Source organism: Bombus pyrosoma, linkage group LG13 (assembly GCF_014825855.1).
Source record: "Bombus pyrosoma isolate SC7728 linkage group LG13, ASM1482585v1, whole genome shotgun sequence".
NCBI lineage: Eukaryota > Metazoa > Arthropoda > Insecta > Hymenoptera > Apidae > Bombus > Bombus pyrosoma.
Genome location: NC_057782.1, coordinates 458,138 through 476,488, shown reverse-complemented (window position 1 = coordinate 476,488; position 18,351 = coordinate 458,138). Strand labels below are relative to the sequence as shown.

At 37.7% G+C, this 18,351-nt stretch overlaps 1 protein-coding gene across 6 annotated transcripts in view; it reads right to left on the bottom strand.

Moving 5' to 3' along the window:
• LOC122574022 overlaps positions 1-9,127 on the bottom strand; it is a 379,076-nt gene extending 369,949 nt beyond the window's left edge. For 5 of the 6 annotated variants that reach the window (XR_006318863.1, XM_043741084.1, XM_043741083.1 and 2 more), the window contains exons 1-2: positions 7,549-9,127; positions 4,650-4,707 (exon numbers count right to left, since the gene is read on the bottom strand). Coding sequence is in view for 5 of the 6 variants with exons in the window: in XM_043741084.1 (XP_043597019.1) it covers positions 4,650-4,707; positions 7,549-7,620 (130 nt within the window). In the remaining variant the exon portion in view is untranslated. Of the gene's footprint in view, positions 1-4,649; positions 4,708-7,548 lie in introns of those variants that run through there. The other variant, XM_043741082.1, reaches the window with a different exon arrangement.
• Positions 9,128-18,351: the final 9,224 nt, after the last annotated feature.

Genomic DNA, 18,351 nt, shown 5'->3' with positions numbered 1-18,351 from the left:
TTATAACGATTCACAAAACGTCCAACGGAACGCACTTTCAACCTTTGCTATTTTAAGAGCCAGCAATAACGCAACTCCTCCTTAAAGTCCCGTGAAAAATTAATCGGAGGCCATTTTCTGGTCGACCTCCGTAAAGGGATATACTTAACGAAATTATCGAGCGCGCGCGCGCTGCCCTTCGCGTCTATTCCCAGACTGATTCCATCCTTCCACGTGGAACTCACGATAATTCTGGCCTGCCGGGACAAAATGGGCCGCAAAATAGACGCCCATTAATGCCGCTAATGATGCGTCCTCTCGCTTCACGATTTTCATAATACCTTACAAAGTTTGTATTTTATAAATATCCATATTCCCAAAAATTCTATGATCCTTGAGTAGATCCATGGTCACGATCGCCTCCACGAATCTCCCAAAGTTTTACGTTGATCCATTTTAATTCCGATGCAAGCATGTCTCTATGTCCCAAAAACGCGCGCAAGAACACTCGCAAATCCCGGACTTTATTCGCTGGTAAATCCAAAAATATCGTACCGCTTACCTCAGTTTCTTCGTGAAGAAACTTTCCTGCGTGTGTCTTTGTACGTGGTGAAGAAAGGCGGAACATTTGAGAAAGAAATCGAAATCGAAACGGTTCGCACGCTTTCGACTGGCGGCAAACTGAGCGATGCGAGAGTAGGCGTCGCGTCGCCTCACGAATCATCACATTTAACACATTGACTGCCACGATCGTTATCCGTAATCCACGTTCTATTAAATTTTTTAGAGCAATCGAAATAAGATAAATTTCATAGACCAAACAATTTTCAACGATGCGAAGAACTCAGAGTGCCTTGTAAGAGTTTCCAGGCAAATAGATTTTTCATCTTATATTTAAAAAACGGTATTTTAAAGAATTTTAAGTAATATCATACAGCTATACATATAACAGTGTTTATGAAATATACTATTTTCTGTTACTTATCATGTCCTTATATCGATTATTTTACTATTACTATCAACTACCGACCTATTATTATACCTAAAATTCCTTTACATATCGCTTCTTGAATATAAAGATAAAAATTCATTCTGCTCGGAAAATATACTATAGTATATTTCAATCTATTGCAATTCTCAGAGAAAAATATCGAAAATTCGCGTGGCAGTCATCGTGTTAAACGGAAACACGTGCGCACTTTGCTGGTGGGCGTTGATTTACGCGTCTCTAATTGTTATACTTTGTACGGAACCGTCAATTAAGCGGGTATAGCTCATTCGCGTGTCTTTTCTGGCCTATCATTGTCTTGCCTCTCCCTTATAGAAGATCGTTAGATACAGCTCGTGGAGAATGCTACTACTTGTTCCATCGTACGAACGCAACAAGGCGGCTATACGTGCACTGCACACAGAGAGGAGCAAGACACGATGTCTCCTCGGCTAGGTAGAGCCTGTCTAATGGGAGGTGCACAAACTACGTAATTGCTCGAGATTACAGGCCCGAGAGTAGACCTCCTCCGTGAAGGCAGCGTGTTCCTTCGACGGTAGTTAAGCTGCCTTTTCCCTCGTCGTTCAACTATAATTACCGCAAGGTGCAAACTCGGAAAATTTTTCTCCTGCGCCACGATCGTTCTGTGTAATTCCAGGCTACATGGTCGCGGTATTGTTTAATGGGACGTTAGAAAAGGCCAAGTTCCCTTTCTCGAGATAGACGTTTAAATCTAACGTGGGACTGACTAGTTATGGAAACAGCCTGACAGAGTAATAAATAACAGGAGTGTTTAACCTGGAAGTTTCATGGAGAAATTGTGCCAAGAGACACGTTAAACAGATGAATCTTAACGCGTTCGATGCTGCGTTAACGCGTTACAATTCCAACCTCAATGACGAAATTTTTTTTAATTTTTTTTGCTTGAAAAACTTTAAAACAACTGGAAATGTACGTTGAAATTTACGTTGGAAATGTGTGTTGAAATTATTAAATTAATCGGGAATATTAAAAAATAACAAAGACACAAATTATATCTGTATCACAAGAATAACAAACAAGATTTAATTACCGACCATTTCCGGAGACAAATCGTAGAAATGTCGACAAAGATTGTAGGAACAAAGCAAAAACCATTGAAAACGGTTACAGCGATAAACGATCAGGCATGAAGATCTAAAGCGACCGCCGCGCTGCCCGGTCGTAGGCCGTTCGATATATGTATATTTATATACCGATTTCGTCACGCAGGAGCACATTCCTGTTCGTATATATGTACTCGATCTCTATATACTTATATGTACTATATGCATATATCGACTTCGCACTGGACGTGTTAAGTGTTAGGGAAAATTTGCGGATGAAATTATGTATTTATATAGTTATATCAATTGAATATAAGTCTCTCTTATGCCATCAATATCAATATCAAGAACATGCGATTCGACAGATTATATAAGACATTATAGACGCTTATTATGTTTTAAATTTTTGTTTTTGTGATGTTTGTTCTTTGAAAATTTCTGATAGAAATATTCACAACGGAGCAACGATTTAAAATCTTCAAAAAATTAAGCCTCGACTATTCTTTATAACGTTATTCTGATATAACGTAAACTGTAGTCTTTATAGAATGCAATTCACATTGATGAACAAGTCCAGCGTTTTAAATTTTTCAAACAAAAATTTTAAAACATGCGACAAGAAAAGTATACGGTTTTTAAATGGGAGAACGACATATGGGGCACTCTATAGAAGTTAAAAAAATATGGGGTTGCACATTATGTAACTAATCGTACCATTATTTACTCATCTTTTTAATCTATATAACTAAGAATAAGAAAAAAACATTCAATATATTCTTGTAATAAAAAAAGTGAAAATTTATGACGTTGGCATAAAAAAGACGATATTACATAGATTTGTTCGTGATATTATATAGATTTACTAAAGAAGCAATGAATTATCAAATCCTTTTGGGATGTTATAATAGTAATAACAGTGTCAAATTATTCTAAAAGAGCGTTCATATGATCGATATTATTGTTAATATTTCAGGATTCTTTTTATTGATAATATATGTATATATATTGATCGTCTGGATCTAGGCTCCAAAGAGCCCCTTACGTTCGATACTGTTGAGAACCTTAAATATTGACAAAAATATAGATAATAATATCGACGATGATAACGATCGTTTCGTAACGATAGTCTAAGTTCACCAAAAGATTTTAAACTATTCTGTTGTAGTACGAGAGATCGTTCACGCAAACTTTTATCCGACTGTAATCCGAGTGTAATTTAATGCAATCGAGTCATTTTAAAGCGTAAGGACAGTTCAGAAAAAAAAACAATACAGGCGCGTAGAATTATAGAAAAAATACGTGTTTATTTGTTAAAGTTCTATTACAGATTGATGATAGAAAAAATGATTAGAATTAGGCAAGTTGCTGGCAGTGGACACTCGAATTTTCTAACTTGGAATTTTCTCGAAATGGAGGGGATGGAAAGAATAAGTAATTGGTGAGTGCATGTTTCGAAGAAAGAAGAGCCTAATCCCTATGTACCGGTCACATCAGGTAACGACAGGCCTTGAAGCGACTGCACGCGACATTCCGTTGTCCGACTAACGACTAACGCAAGCAATAAAACAATAAAAGGCACTACGTTTAAGAAAAGAAAGAAAAATATGCCAATTCCGAAAAATTCAGCGTCGTTGGTTCTTCCTTGTTTATAAATCCTTAAACTATTTCTAAAAACTCAATGTCTTTATAATCGTATTGTTGCGCTGCAACAGATTCCAATCTTCAAGCGACCGAAAACGTCAAGATGTATATTGATCAAGCAAGGAAGCTTAAACGTCTCGTTTAGCTGTTTCAATATGTAAGATGATACCTGCGTTTCTTCGCATTCTATATTTTCCAAGCGTGTAGGCGAGACATCCTTATGTATCTGCTGATTAGCTTAAAAATGGGACTTTTGGCGCCTGGATGACTGCGTCTTGGACGGACGTTCGTAATCGACTATGGAAACTAAAGTTTTTCAAAGGGTAGCAAGGGGTTTGTTTGGATTCTTTAATGGGATTCAAGTCTCGTGCTGGCGCAACGAAACATTCAGATGCTCGTTATTCAACGCTACAGTCATTCAACGGAAAAAGACATTGATTCAATGGATTTTCGATAGGTCACGAAGAATATTAATCGAGGGACCAGCCAGACAAAATCTTTCACAACAAGACTGATTCGATTCGAGATTTTAGCTACATCATTTTATCTGTAATACACGCTATATTTGAATCCGCTGAATATAAGTATGTATGGAAAGAACTTTAGAACGTTGAAGCTTAATTATCGCGTATTATGAGCACAAGAACATAAATTTTAATTATATGTAGTAGGGAAAGACATTTTGATTTATTTAATTCTTTAAAATCATTAAAAACAGATACTTTCATTTATTTTATCGATTCAAAATAACTGAATCATGATAACTAAAAGAATATATCTGATGAAAGATATTGATAATAGTAGAAAGTTCTGCAAACAGCAACATAAAAGTGGTACGAAATGGAAGAAACAATAAGCTCATAATTCGCTCATAAGAATGACAAAGAGTCTGGAAAATCTCCCAAATTGAAACACCGTAATATCAGAACTGAAGTATTTTTTAATACTTCACTCACCATTTGTAGACCGGAAAGTCATAAAGTTGCAACATCCCGACCATTCATCATACTCAATCTGCAAAAAGAATGAACAATACATACATTAGTTCGTTATAGTCGTTTAAACTTCTTCTAAATTCTAATGTTTAACAAATTTGATGTAGGCAGAAAATTACACTTGATTCCTTTGAATTATATCAAAAGCTCCTCACATAACCTATTTCTAGTCCTTCTGTTTAAAACGACGAAATTCCAGGATGATTGCGGGGAATCACGGGAATTTTCTCCTAACCTTACGATTAAAGCAATTTAAAATTAGTCACCGAACGCGATTACGTGTTTAAACGCGGTAATTCCGGTTCGATTGGTCAGAAAGAATTTCCGGGCAAGAGATACGCGTGGATTCAGTGGGAAGAAAGAGGTTATCGACGAAGATTTTGGAACAGACAGCTGCCACTTACGGTGGCGTCACGACTTTCGGCCCTTCGGGACCGTTCTAGGGACTTCTTTTCCCACCCTGTAATTTCCGCCTTCCCTGAAACGAGATATTTTCTAAAATTGCACATTCTGGATCACCACCCTGCAGGCGTCGTGCCGCCGCGCCGCGTGGATCGCTTTCGATCGCTATGCCCTTTTAAACCGTTAAATTAACAAATCCGCCGCGCGATCCTTTCCCTCTTTCCGAAACCCTTGCATTTCCACGAAAAAGCGGCAGATATCTGGGAGTAACGTTAAATCGTCCCTTCTCGAAGAAAATTTCGGGGAAAATTTATGATGGATGGTGTTATCCTTTCTCTATATTTCAGAAGAAGAAGGTAATGTAGAATATGGCAAAAAGAAAAGGATGTGTCTTTATTGATACACGTATGTTTAAAGGCTAACGAGGTAATAAAGAAGCTAAGAATTCTGGGTTCATCGAAATTATTCTTGACGGAATATTTTTTGAATAAAAATCGATGTGTCAAGTTTATGGAAAGCCTCCTAATCAGAAAATCTTCTAAAGAACAGATCGTAAAGCACAAAACGCTTGTCCCTGTGAAAGAGTCAAACTTTGAAACGGAAGATCAATATCATCGGTACAAAAGGTTTAAAATGGGATTAGTCAGTGGAAATAGACTTATCGGTAGATCTCCACAGTAGCCCAAAATTAGGAACTAAACGCAGAACGCTAACTTTTTGTCGCTGAATTATGTATCTGAATGATACAGATGTTTTCCTCGTTTTTAAGAAAATATTTATGTACCCACTTTCTTCCTCGCCATTGTTTTAATAAAAGAGTCATAAACAAAATACAATGGTATTATACTTTTTAAACAACTGCAGTACATCAAAAGAGACGACAGCGCGACAGTGAAGCACGAGAAGCAAGATGAATCATCTCTCGCAAGTCGATGTCGAACAACGCAAAAGCAAGATAAAGCTTCTTTCGATGCGTTCAGCCAGTCGATTACACAGGCAAGCCGAAGCGTAAAACGTTGTACGAAATCCAGACGTGACTAATGTTAACGTATTTCGTGCAGGAAATGGCCCCGCTCGAAACGACCAGGCTTTTTTTTCATCCTCCTCCGCCCATCGTCCTACGTTCGAAACCGGATGGTGTTCCGAAAAAGGGAGTGAAGCACCAAAATACGATCAACGAGCATTCTTTACCACTCTGCCGAGTCTTACCTTTAAGAAGAACAACGTAACACTAACAATAGTCAAAAGCTACAGAACAAAATTGTTCACTGTTTTCATCGAAGTTAAGACCTTCCAGAGAATTTTTAGTTCTGTGATGTAATCTTTTTTGTGAATTCTAGGATTCGTTATAGGTAGACTGCGGATATTTATGCCCTTCTAGGAAATTAGAAATTGCAAGAATACAGAAAATGCACAAAATATGTAAAAATATACGAAATATAGAAAGTACAGTATTTATTAGACTATCCAGTGTATGAAATAAATTTCTATTTCTACCTAGACTCCATTTATTTAACTAAGTTTATAAAAATACGAATTTGCATAAAAATCCGCGGTCTAATTATGAAACAGTGATGAAACAGGAAATGTTCTATTATAAGATTTTCTACAATTAATATTTCTACCTAACTCCCAATTAAATGTATCTTATATAATTAATAAAATACGAATCTCAAATATAAATAATTGCCACGAAATGGATATTCCAATCGAGAGATATGCTCTTTTGACATAATTTAAATTATTTTTCTGAACCATCCTTAGGCCAATGCACAGCGCGCAAGAAAATAATTCGATCTACTTATGGTTTCCTGTATCCATTGTTCGATCCTACGTTCCTGGCTCCTGGAAGCCGAAGAGCCAGCCGGTAATGGTGCTTGGTTACAATCCCATCCGAAAATATTAGATTACAAGCTTTGACATTTACCGACCGATCGTCACACGTCATTTACACGCTATTCTAGGTTAAAATTTCGTGATAGATTCTCGAAAATTAATGTACCGTACTGTGGTACATTGCTGATTATGGTAAAGTCGATTAGGGGATTGTAGCTCAAAATATCGCACGATTATTTGTAGACTTCGAAACAATAATTTCATTATCAACATCTGAAAACATTCTGTTTAAAATAACTCCAAATGAGAGTGTCATGCGAAATATAGTAATTATAGCATGTTTCTACAGAAGTGGGTTAACAATCTAAGATGTAACGTTTATAAGCTTTACAGTGACGAATGAGTAATATAATTAGTCAAACTAGTAAGATCCTTAATTATGCAAATAATCAAAACTCTCCATGCTAATGTACTTAAAATAGAAACAATTATAACTCTCTTGCAGAAAATATCGGGAAATTTTTTAAATTTCAGGGAATTTCAATTTCCGGCACTGCGACAATTGGTTAAGTCCGAAATATTAGCATAACAAATTTACAAAGGTAAAGACATAATTATTTACCGAGCTGGATGGATCACTGATGTTGATAGCGGCTGAGCAGGACCGATTTCCGAGAGTCGAAGATATGAACATTCAAACGAGTCCTCTTGGCTGATAACGAATCGAATGAGAAAGAACACCTCATTCTTTCGAATCTCATCTAACTCATTTATAATGAGTTGTAATTACATCAGAATAAATATGTGTTATTTAAATTACATTTCTACATGAACTACATTATTCTTATTCGAGTTCACTCTTTCAGGCACTTTCATATAAATGTTCTCTGTATCCTGTCCTTTCAAAAGAACTGTATTCAAGAACTGCGTTGCACTATCAAATCTTGAGCTACCTTTTGGTAGTTATTGTAAGAAGGGAATAGAATCATATCGCATAACGGACGAAAAGGTTTTAAATAGTCAATTCCTGCCTTCTAGAAAAAGCCTTTTGCCTTTTTTATACGCGTCTGAACGTGACGTGTCCCGAAGCGCCACTGTCGCGAACCTTGCACATGCATATGTATCTCTGACAAGCACTCTTTTTCTTCACTTAAAACCGTACGAAAAACGGACATTTTGGAATTACTATGCTGATGCTAGTTTTCTATTTCTTCCCTTTCTTTCGATATAGGCAATAAACGCACTCACATTTTCGGATATATCCATTTGATTTTCATACGGGTTTAATTTCTTCCGCGAGTCCTTAATAGAATATCCTTTTTTCTAACAATAAAAGCATTTAGTTTCCTTTGTATCTTGTCTCTTTGTTTCGTCATGTTTCGATTTCTCGATGCTCTTCATGGACGGTTTGTGTTTTACACTCATGACAGCAAGAGGACTTGTGACATATCGGCAACGAGCATGCGTGACTCTTCCTTGAGAAATCTTTGACAAACTTTGATAATCACGTTTGTTGCTCAGAAGGAATATTCATCTGACGAGCCGCGTGTTCGATTCTAGCCATGTGTTGGGAAATTGATGCGTTATGATCCATTCGCTATTCCTGGAACTTTTGCATGAGAACCAACCTATTAGAAGCGGTTTTCTGCTCGTGTATACTGCTTAATTTCATTCGTATTTCAGCAATATGTAAATGTGTTGCAAGTGACTAGATGCTTTAGTTGAGAATATTCAATCGTGGTAAAAATAATACACATGACTTTTGCATTATTCATTGGCTATGCAGCTCGTCTCCTGGCTACATTTTACATCATTCACTGGCTCAGTCTTTATACCGTCGACGATCTCTTTTACGCCGTTCGCTATGAAGACGGTATTCACCTGGAATTTCCCAAGGCGGAAATTCGTTCCATGGAATTATTCATATGCACTTCACTGTGAAACTAATATACTGAATATCGAATCGTTGAACAAATGAGAAATCTTGCGTAGACGAACTGATCAACTATGGCGATTTCAGCACGTGTGTGTCACGGATAACGAAGATTTTCCTCTTTCGGAAATTTCACGATTTGTATTCCCAGACTATTTTGCGCAATGTCAGCATGTTTGGACCCATAACCTGTTAAATTATTTATAGTTTGTATAACGGATAGTTTTGAGAGATTAACGGATTGCAAAGTTTACAGAAGAAAGGGAAACTTTATTATAATATGTACGAATATATCGAAAGGAACGAAAAGACTGACTGACACATGAGGCGCTGTGCGCGACCGAAAACGAAAGAAAAAGATTACGTCGATGTCGGTTAATAGGATCGCGTCTGCTGTAGGTAATACAGAAATTGAATATGAAAAGATACATATTTCAACAACTTGCATAAATATTTGCATTCTAATTATAAATTAGGATCAATGAATTTGTACAAACATCCACAGTAATTTTCTAATAAATAAATACTTCAACTAATTTAAACAAACCCTTTAATAATCAAAAAGATCTAAAATCTTTAACATGTGTCCTTTCGTAAAAAAAATCCAAAAATTCCTACTACTTGAACAAGGGCCTGCGATCAAGATACCATTCTACATAAAACGAAAAGGTGCCGGGCATAGCACGGACCCGCGACAAGGAAGATTTACCGTACCAAGGGAGATGATTTACGCGTGGAAATAAAAAAAAAAGGTTTACAAGCAGAACAGTTTCTGGCGCCTGGGAGAGTTCCGGGTCCTCGCGAGCGATAATTTCGATTGAAGTCACGGGGGCGAGATTTCCTGTTTCCGTGATTCACGACCCCGACGCGTGACGGGTGCTTCCTGGCGCCCACGACACCACGTATCCCACGCCGTCATGTCCAGGATATCCAGGAGCCAGCCAGATATCGGCGCGACGCGTGTCTCGACGCCCATCATCGTTTTCCAACGATTCGTATGCAACCTGACCAGCGTCACCAATTCATTAATAAATGGTTTATTGCGCGGCAGCTTGTATTCACTCCTGTCGCGGGCATCGATGCGACGAAGATTCGACGCTTCAGGAAGTCGTGTTTTACAGGGGTCGTAGCTCAGACTACCGCCCGCGACATGGTCGGACTGAAGATGAAGAGAAGTTGGCTAATTGGAAGTCTGTAAACGTACTTAGGATTTGGGAGTGGTTTGGGTGAAGCTTTGAGATTAAAGATGATTTAGAAGAATTTAGAAGAAGATGATTGTTGTATTGTGTAAGTAGTACTGTCTATCCGAATTAATAAGAAGAAGAAAATGTTCGAATAACCAAATATTCGGATAATATTTCGGATAATAAAACAATTACTTTTCTAATATCAAATTTCAAAATTTCTATTCAAAATATTCCCCTGGAAACCTTGAGAAATCCTTCTTTACCCAACTTCTCGCGTGAGATCGCATCTTTTACATTTCAGAAGCCGCCTTCTATTCGCATTCATCCAGAATGTTCGGTTGGCCAGTCGAGCAAGGCCTAGTTATAAATATTCTTTTACAACTTCCTATCGTCTTCCTATAAATCTCCATGCAACGGCCTCCTTGAAACCTATCCTACCACCATCTTTCGCAGGTTTCGAGGCGGACGGGGACCCTATATTGGCCAGCCATTTACCCGGCGTAAACGTCTCTCGGGACGGTAGATGGGGGAGGAAAGGTGCGAGAGGCAGCCAGGCTCGTTGGAAAGGGGCGTAAAAGGGTCGGGGGCGCAGGGGAGCGCCCGCGGGTGCGGGTGTCATTGTTGATATACAACGCGGTAAGTACGCGATAAGTAGACCCCATAAATTCAGCCAATCAGACGAGCCGCCTCGCGCCAAGCCCTGGCCACCCCGTTTCCCCACGTCCCCTCTGCCACCCTGGCACACGTGGCAGCCGCGTTACTTATGTGTAGGCAGCCGTGTACAGTGTACAGGTCGATCCACATTACGCGCGTGCACCACACCACGCGCACCAACCGCGACCGCGACTCCCACGCGAAAACCAGTCGAACACCAACGGGGAATATTTACCTCGGTTGCGAATCGGTTCTACACACAGGGCTCCCATCTTGATAACCTGTATGCTAGAAGTTGCGGTTGAATGCCACTCGACCAGTCTTTAACTCACCGATTACGTTATCGCTCGTGCTTAATGAGCGCAGCGGAATGGTGATTGGATGAGCCGAGGATGGGAAGAGTTCAGTTGAGAATACTAGCGATTGTTGACAAATATCGTTCTAATAGTATTTGCGGAACTGGATAATTGTAGATGCAATGATAGAAAAAACGCTGCTAGGCTACAGCTTTAACCATTTCGTGAATATTGGGAGAATACGTTTCAAGCTAATATGTACATTTGTATGTCTTGGGATGTGCGCTCTTGAAAATCTTGATCATCCTGGGAGTCTTAAGACTCTCGGTATATTCGACAGTTTTGAGAGTTTATATACGTTTCGAAAGCTTGACGAGTATTCAATATTTTACAATCGTTCAGATTACTTTTATCTAGTATCATTGACATTAAATATTAAAGTAAAATATTTATCGTTATATATATACAAGATTCGAAACGATCGAAATGTTTCAGATTTCATGATCATCTATATGTAATCTTCAAATGTCTTCGACCGTCAATGGAATGACCTTTATGACTTCTCATGATCTTTAAACGATCTTCACTCCCAATGACACGGCCTCAATGACTCTCTCATAACCTCTAAATTGATCTCCAATTACAGTATCTCAACAACATCTCTCATGAAATCCATCAAATCCTAATCTCTAGACTCGTTAGAAACGAATTTCGCTTGTATCCTTTCAAGTAGAAATTTACCTATATAAAGCAGACATTCTCACCTCCGTTCACAAAAATCTTTCTGATTCACATGCGCCATGGTCATGTAGCACTCTTTATTCCATAATTAATGCAATGAAGGGCAGAGGTGGCTCGAAAAGATTCGATTCCTCGTTCACGTAACCGCGATAACTCAACATAGTTAATCCTGTCGCGTCGGCGTATTAGTAATCCTTAGTTCGCACGTGACCCCGCGCCGTAATATCTCTCCTCATTAATTGCAATTAAGTAAATCCCCGTGGGCACGATCGTGCTGGCGCGTTATATCGCGCGCATCTTCGCGCGCTGCATCATCCTCTCCACGAGACTCTTCCGATCGAGATGCGCACACGAGAGTGCATTGCACTCCCTGCACTCGAGCAGGGTGCTTTATATCGTCGGTCGTGCGTTAATTACGCCGCCGAGAGAACGTTTATCGCGAATTATTTTGGATAAGGCGAATCGAATTCGTGACGCGACCACATTTGCGAACTTCGCGTAGGAAGCACCTGTTGAAATAACAATCCCTATCACAGCATTAAACTTTGTAAATAAGCTCGCATGAAGATAATAGGCCACTACTTTGTACTTTTATTTTTATTTCATTTGTATTTGTATTTTTATTTAATACATTCACTACCAAGCTTTAAACTTTCCAATTAAACTTTCCGCTTACGCCTCTTACGCACTCACTTAAAAGTCTTGAGGAGAATTATCACATATATTTGCCGCAAAATTAGAAAAAATACATATTTAGGGACGAAAGTATTTGTACAGATGGAATGTAAAAATAAAACGATTGATATATATTTTCTGTATTGTTAAATATGTATATTGAAATATTATCAATAATGTCAATGTTTGTGTATGCTTATTAATACCAGTTTCTGTTATAATTTATAATATACAATACCATATATTTGAATATATTTAATAATAAGTATAGAAAATATTGCTCCTTTTATCTCTATATTGCAACTGTACGAAGACTTTTGTCTTTCACTGTATAGATGAATTATTATTAACATAAATGAACTATATTATTAGTACTATAATTAATATTATAATAACAGTATATTAATAATAATTAATACTACATTATCAAAAATAATAATAACCCTGAGAATGTATAAATAATTACGTCGATAGGAGATGGTTAATGTCATGGTGATTGTCATGGCAATGAGTATACATATGAACCATATTCCTTTGATCCTTATTTTTTTGATAAACCTGAATAATCAGTGGAAATTTCAATCGGAAGTTTTGCGAATTAGTCTGGACAATTTAAGAATTGATTAAGTAAGAATTTAAATAAAATATTGTTGGAGTCATATACTTTAGAATAACTAGATGTATAATTAGTTATTGGAATATTAGAATATAATAAATGCTAAGTCAGTTCTTATTTTCTTTTAAGAATTAGATAGTACAGCTTATAGAAATTGGATCATTCATTTGCATTTGCACATAAAATGACAATTACTACGAAAAGTATTTGTACTGTTAAGGTATAGAGAGGATTTGGAGAGAACAAAAAGTTAAAATTTATTTACAAATTATCTAAATGTAGCTCTTCATGTAGGTTACTCTCTCAAGGACTCAACAACACACTCGCTTGCTTCTTTGTTTTCTTCTAATCGCTTCTAATAGTTTTTGTCTCAACTGAGACCTGGACGTCCTGCGACGCTCACATACACTCTAGGGAGGGGATGCATACATGCTCTGTTCGCTCTTCGCTCCTTCACTCTCACACGTACAATATAAATGTACTATCTATTTAACATGTACATACCTTTATTTTCTAGTTAAGTGTCTTTTTATCAAGTTACACGTTTCACTTCCATAGTATCAAATTTTTGCAATCGTGAATATATTGTACGTGAACTACTGAATGGTACGAAACTTTAATATTTTTCGACCTACTTAATTAATGTCTAACTATTATCATAAATACAATGGTGTGTAAATACTTTTTGTAGCCATTATAAATGAAACTAAGTAATCTCAGTAACTGTAGGTTTATCTTTTATACACGCGCACCTTAAATCTTTAAGATTTGACTTTTACCTTTTAATTAAATTTCGAAATATTCAAGTTAATTATTATACACCGCTTGTCCAAATTGCCTATAACAATGAAAAGAGTTTCATGTGCAAGAATCATGTTGACTTGACAATCGAAACCTAACCATATTTTCAGAGAATCGTTACGAGGAAATGATTTTTCATTCTTCATTTGTTTCTCGATCGCTCGGAGGCAACAGCTTTGTATAATTTATTGCTAGAAGAGAGGGGCACTGATCGAGTGCATTTTAACTGGCCGTAAACGGCTTCTTTTTCACTGTCAGCTTGAGAGACTACAGATAGAAGGGAAATCACATGGCTTCGAGCGAGCAGTTAGCAGACTACAAAAAATTTTTTCGTAACGCCCGAGAACAAACGCGATTAATCAGTTCGTTAAAATGGACGTATATTGAAATAATCAATTTTATTTGCTTCTCTTATCGCATTTGAATATTTTAACCACGATCGATAAATCTCTATGCCGAGTCCTTAGGTTTCCTCAGATTTTTTCTCTACCGCATCGTCAATATTTGCTAGCAAATATTTGCAGGAAATTCGGGAAAGCTAACAGGTTCGATATTCCGCAGAAAGAATTTTCGATGGTGCTTAATCTAATCGCGGCGGATAATCCGGATAAAAAGTGTCGTAGATGGAACGACTGTTCGCCTAGTTGTCGTAAAAACTGTGTTCAGGAAGTATAGTGCGGCGAACACCTGGCAGTACGCAAACATTCAAGAAATAGGAAATGCAAATCTGTCCATAGATAATTGCGTGTACGAACGGTCGAGCCGTGCGCCTATACGTTCGCTGTTACACTCTCGTTTGTTTTCCTTGCGCCTGGTCTCTAATCCTCGGCCACAGTGTGTACACTACACCGCTGTAAATTATACAAATACCAACAAATTTTTAAGCACATCTAATCATGTAGTTTCAACAAAAATTAGTTTGAGATAAAAGTTGAATAAATTTTCGATATTCGGTAGATCATTACAATAAAAGAAACAACGTTTCATCTTACTTTTATAAGACTATGAAGTGACCTAATATTCAATCTTATCCAATTATTATCCAATCTTATATACGTATTTCGTTGGATAAGAAGGAAATTAAAAAACTGAATACATTGTTTAGTGCATTAATTTTTTCAACCTATCCATTAAATCTGATAAACTACAGTATCTCAGGCTCTATAAAAACAAAATATTACTAACCAACTACTAGTAACTTTTTTAGTTACTTCTAAACTTATATCATCTCAACTTTCAGAACGAAATCGAACGAATCACTAGATTGTTTAATAAGTTAATTCCTTCAATCGTGTCCCACTAATTTTGTTATCCGATCTCCATAAAAATAAGTAATGTTTGCAGCTCTTTTTAATTTATCCGAATCGTTGGACGAGATATCTCGAGTTCTAATGAACAGACATGAGAGATACAGTCGGGGACAAAAATAAATGGACAGATTGGAAATGGAAACTTACATTATGGAAATAGGTGTGAGTGAAGTTTAATGGAACCAGTACTAGCGTTGTATGTCTAAATTTTATTTATTATATATTGTAATAGTGTACAGATTATTTAGTAAGTAATTGAAATTAATATTTACGCTTTTGTGTAAACAAGCCGCATTTAACGAAACTTCATTGATACTTATTACCATTACCTGTACACTGTACACTTATTTTTGTTGCCACTTACAGCTCGTCCAAAGCATCACATGAACGACATTGCATTACAAGATATCTCGTTCCAAGCGTATCACAAAGTGCCATAAACGATATTGCATGGTGAGATATTTTACCGATAGATGCGAAAACATTAATCATATCCCATCAAGTTCATTACTTTAATCCCTATAAGAACAAAGAAATGGTCAACCACCTACCAACTATCTTCTTATCTTCCTAAACTGAAAGCTTAACCACCTTAACTGAAACCACCCTAACAGAAAAAAGAAACGAAGGAAAGCAGGTCGCCTAATGGGTTAATTCCTTGGACTCTTTCCACGTGTAATGGATTACGCGGCGCGGTTATCAGGCTGTCGTTGAGCATATCGAGTGTCCCGACGCAACGGCCTTACCTGTCACCCCGTGCATAGAAGTTGCGTGCAACACGCAGTAATCTACGGGCCATTAGCCACGATGCCCTATAAGCGGCACACGCGATACACGCTTGGAATATCGAGTGTCCATACGACAGGAGAAGCAGAGAAAGAAGCAAGCAATCGGGACATACGAGACACTTCCTCGTGTTGAGCGGCGAATCGCATCCTTTCATCAGTCTTTCCCCATCCCTTCTCTTTAACCCGAAAAATTCTCTGCGAGCGAGACGCTCTTTCTTCGGGCCGGCAGCCACTGCACTAAGGGGCAAGCAACGACAACCGAGAGACGAGCTGCATGTGGCAGCTGTGACGGCCCTCGTCACGTGGCGCACGTGCAAGTGCAATGAAAACTAAAAAAGAGAGAATCTCGCAGCTTGAAACGAGAGACCGACCCTAGCCGCCACCGCAGAGACTTGGCTCCAATATTGTCTACTATCACAAAAAAGTACGCCGACTTGCGCAATTAATGACTGTTACGCGGTATTGATTGAGTTTCATCAAGGTATTCGTCGGTTTTTCGGTGTTGACATCGTCGCGTCCCGTATAAATGATTGACAAGAATTTTTTTGCGGTAGGTGCTTCTTGAATCTTGAATCGAGGAATTTTAATAAAGGTAATTTTGAATACTTCTTTGTAGGATTAGAAGGTTAATTATGAAAGTAATTTTTCAGTAAATTAATGCGGATTTTGTATATTGTTTTAATATCTTATTGCATCTTTTTCTTATATCTTCGCATGATTTAACATCTTCTTAGGAAGTATCGTAGAAATAAAATAAGATACAGGTCAGTGTATTTGCCAATTCTGTTTTTATATTCATATTTAGTGTTTTATTTTATTCTCAATTCTCTGTGAACACTGATCGATGTGTAATAATATACAAAAATTACTAAAATACATTGGCTACAAAAAGGAATGGCACATATCTTTATTTTCCAATGAAACGTGTTTCTCTACCAAGCTTTTAACCACATTTCGTCTTTATAGCATGAAATTTTGATAGTCATACGAACATACCAATAAATGATACGGAATTTAATATACTTGGATCTATATAATTGTCGTACAAATGCTATGATGAATACAGTGGTACGCGAATATGTACTTTTGTAGCTACTATATATATTAATGGCAAAATGGAATTTAGATCGGGACTGTTCGATAATTACTTCATCGTTTTGATATCACACTGCTGTAAATAGCTTCGATAGATTCCGGAAAGCTATAAAATCATCGCGATAAGAAATATCAGCCACGGATCGTACAAACCTTATTTCTTCAATACCAGAACGTATTAATGAAGTCATAAACACACAAGGAAACATAACAAAATATTAAGAAAATGCTATTTCCTTGCGAGTTCAAAATTTTCTGTCAGAGTTTGTGTATTTTTGATCGGCAGTATATATCGTTTTTTAATAATAAATGTACTTATGCGATTTTCCTACCTCGTAGGTATATCATTCTTTTAAAGGAATATCTATCGGCTGCCGCCAATATTTCGCGTGGTTCACCCCGGCAGCCTCGGTTTGCCACTTTTTCCTCTCGCGATGCCCGCTGGTCGAAATATATAAATTAACGCACTTATGTAGCACCCTGCGGCTATTCGCTGTTACCCTGGTGCTACACCTGCGTTTGGGGCGCTGAGCGCTGACAATTACCCGGCGATCGATGTATGGCCCCAGGGGTGAAGCTCCGCACACCGAAAACAGCCACGAAAACGAGGAACAGCCGTGCTATTGTCGGCTGGAACGCGAGGGGGAGGCTACGGCGCCGCACCGGTATACATATATGGCAAATTGCAGATAATCGCCAGCCATTTGTTTGCAAGAGTGCATAGTCTTCTCTCGTAAGGTCTCCTCTACCTTCCACTTCCACCATCCCCTTTTTTTTCATCAACTCTTGTTTCTTCTTCTTTCCTGATACCGTTTCCCTTCCTGCGCTCCATACGCCTACGAAATTGCAACGTACATGCATCATTCTTACGCGATTTCACCCTTTCCGGACTAACGGGACAACATAAATTTATGTAAATTTATCTCTATGAACAGAACCGAAGGAGAGTGTTTCTTTCGCTAAATATTACAGCAAGTACTTTGCTTTGAGTATTTTATATACATATTTTATTTAACTGCATTACCATCCACAGTCTAATTATTACAACTTTTCTGTCATCCAGTTGTGAGATTTATTAGGAAAATAAGATTCTACTATAAATGGGACTACATGTCCTATTTGAAAAATTATACTTAATCTATCTGTTCTAAATTTAAGTATACCATAGTTGCTATTATTGTATGATTGCGTTCGTTGTTGAAAGAAAAATTGATCTCAAACTGGTTTTCTATGGAAGAACGTCGGTGATTTGCTTGTGATAGCCTTCTAGATATTCGTAAACCACCTTCTTGCACTCTACTTCCTGCTGGATGCTCGTTTCACTCGCTC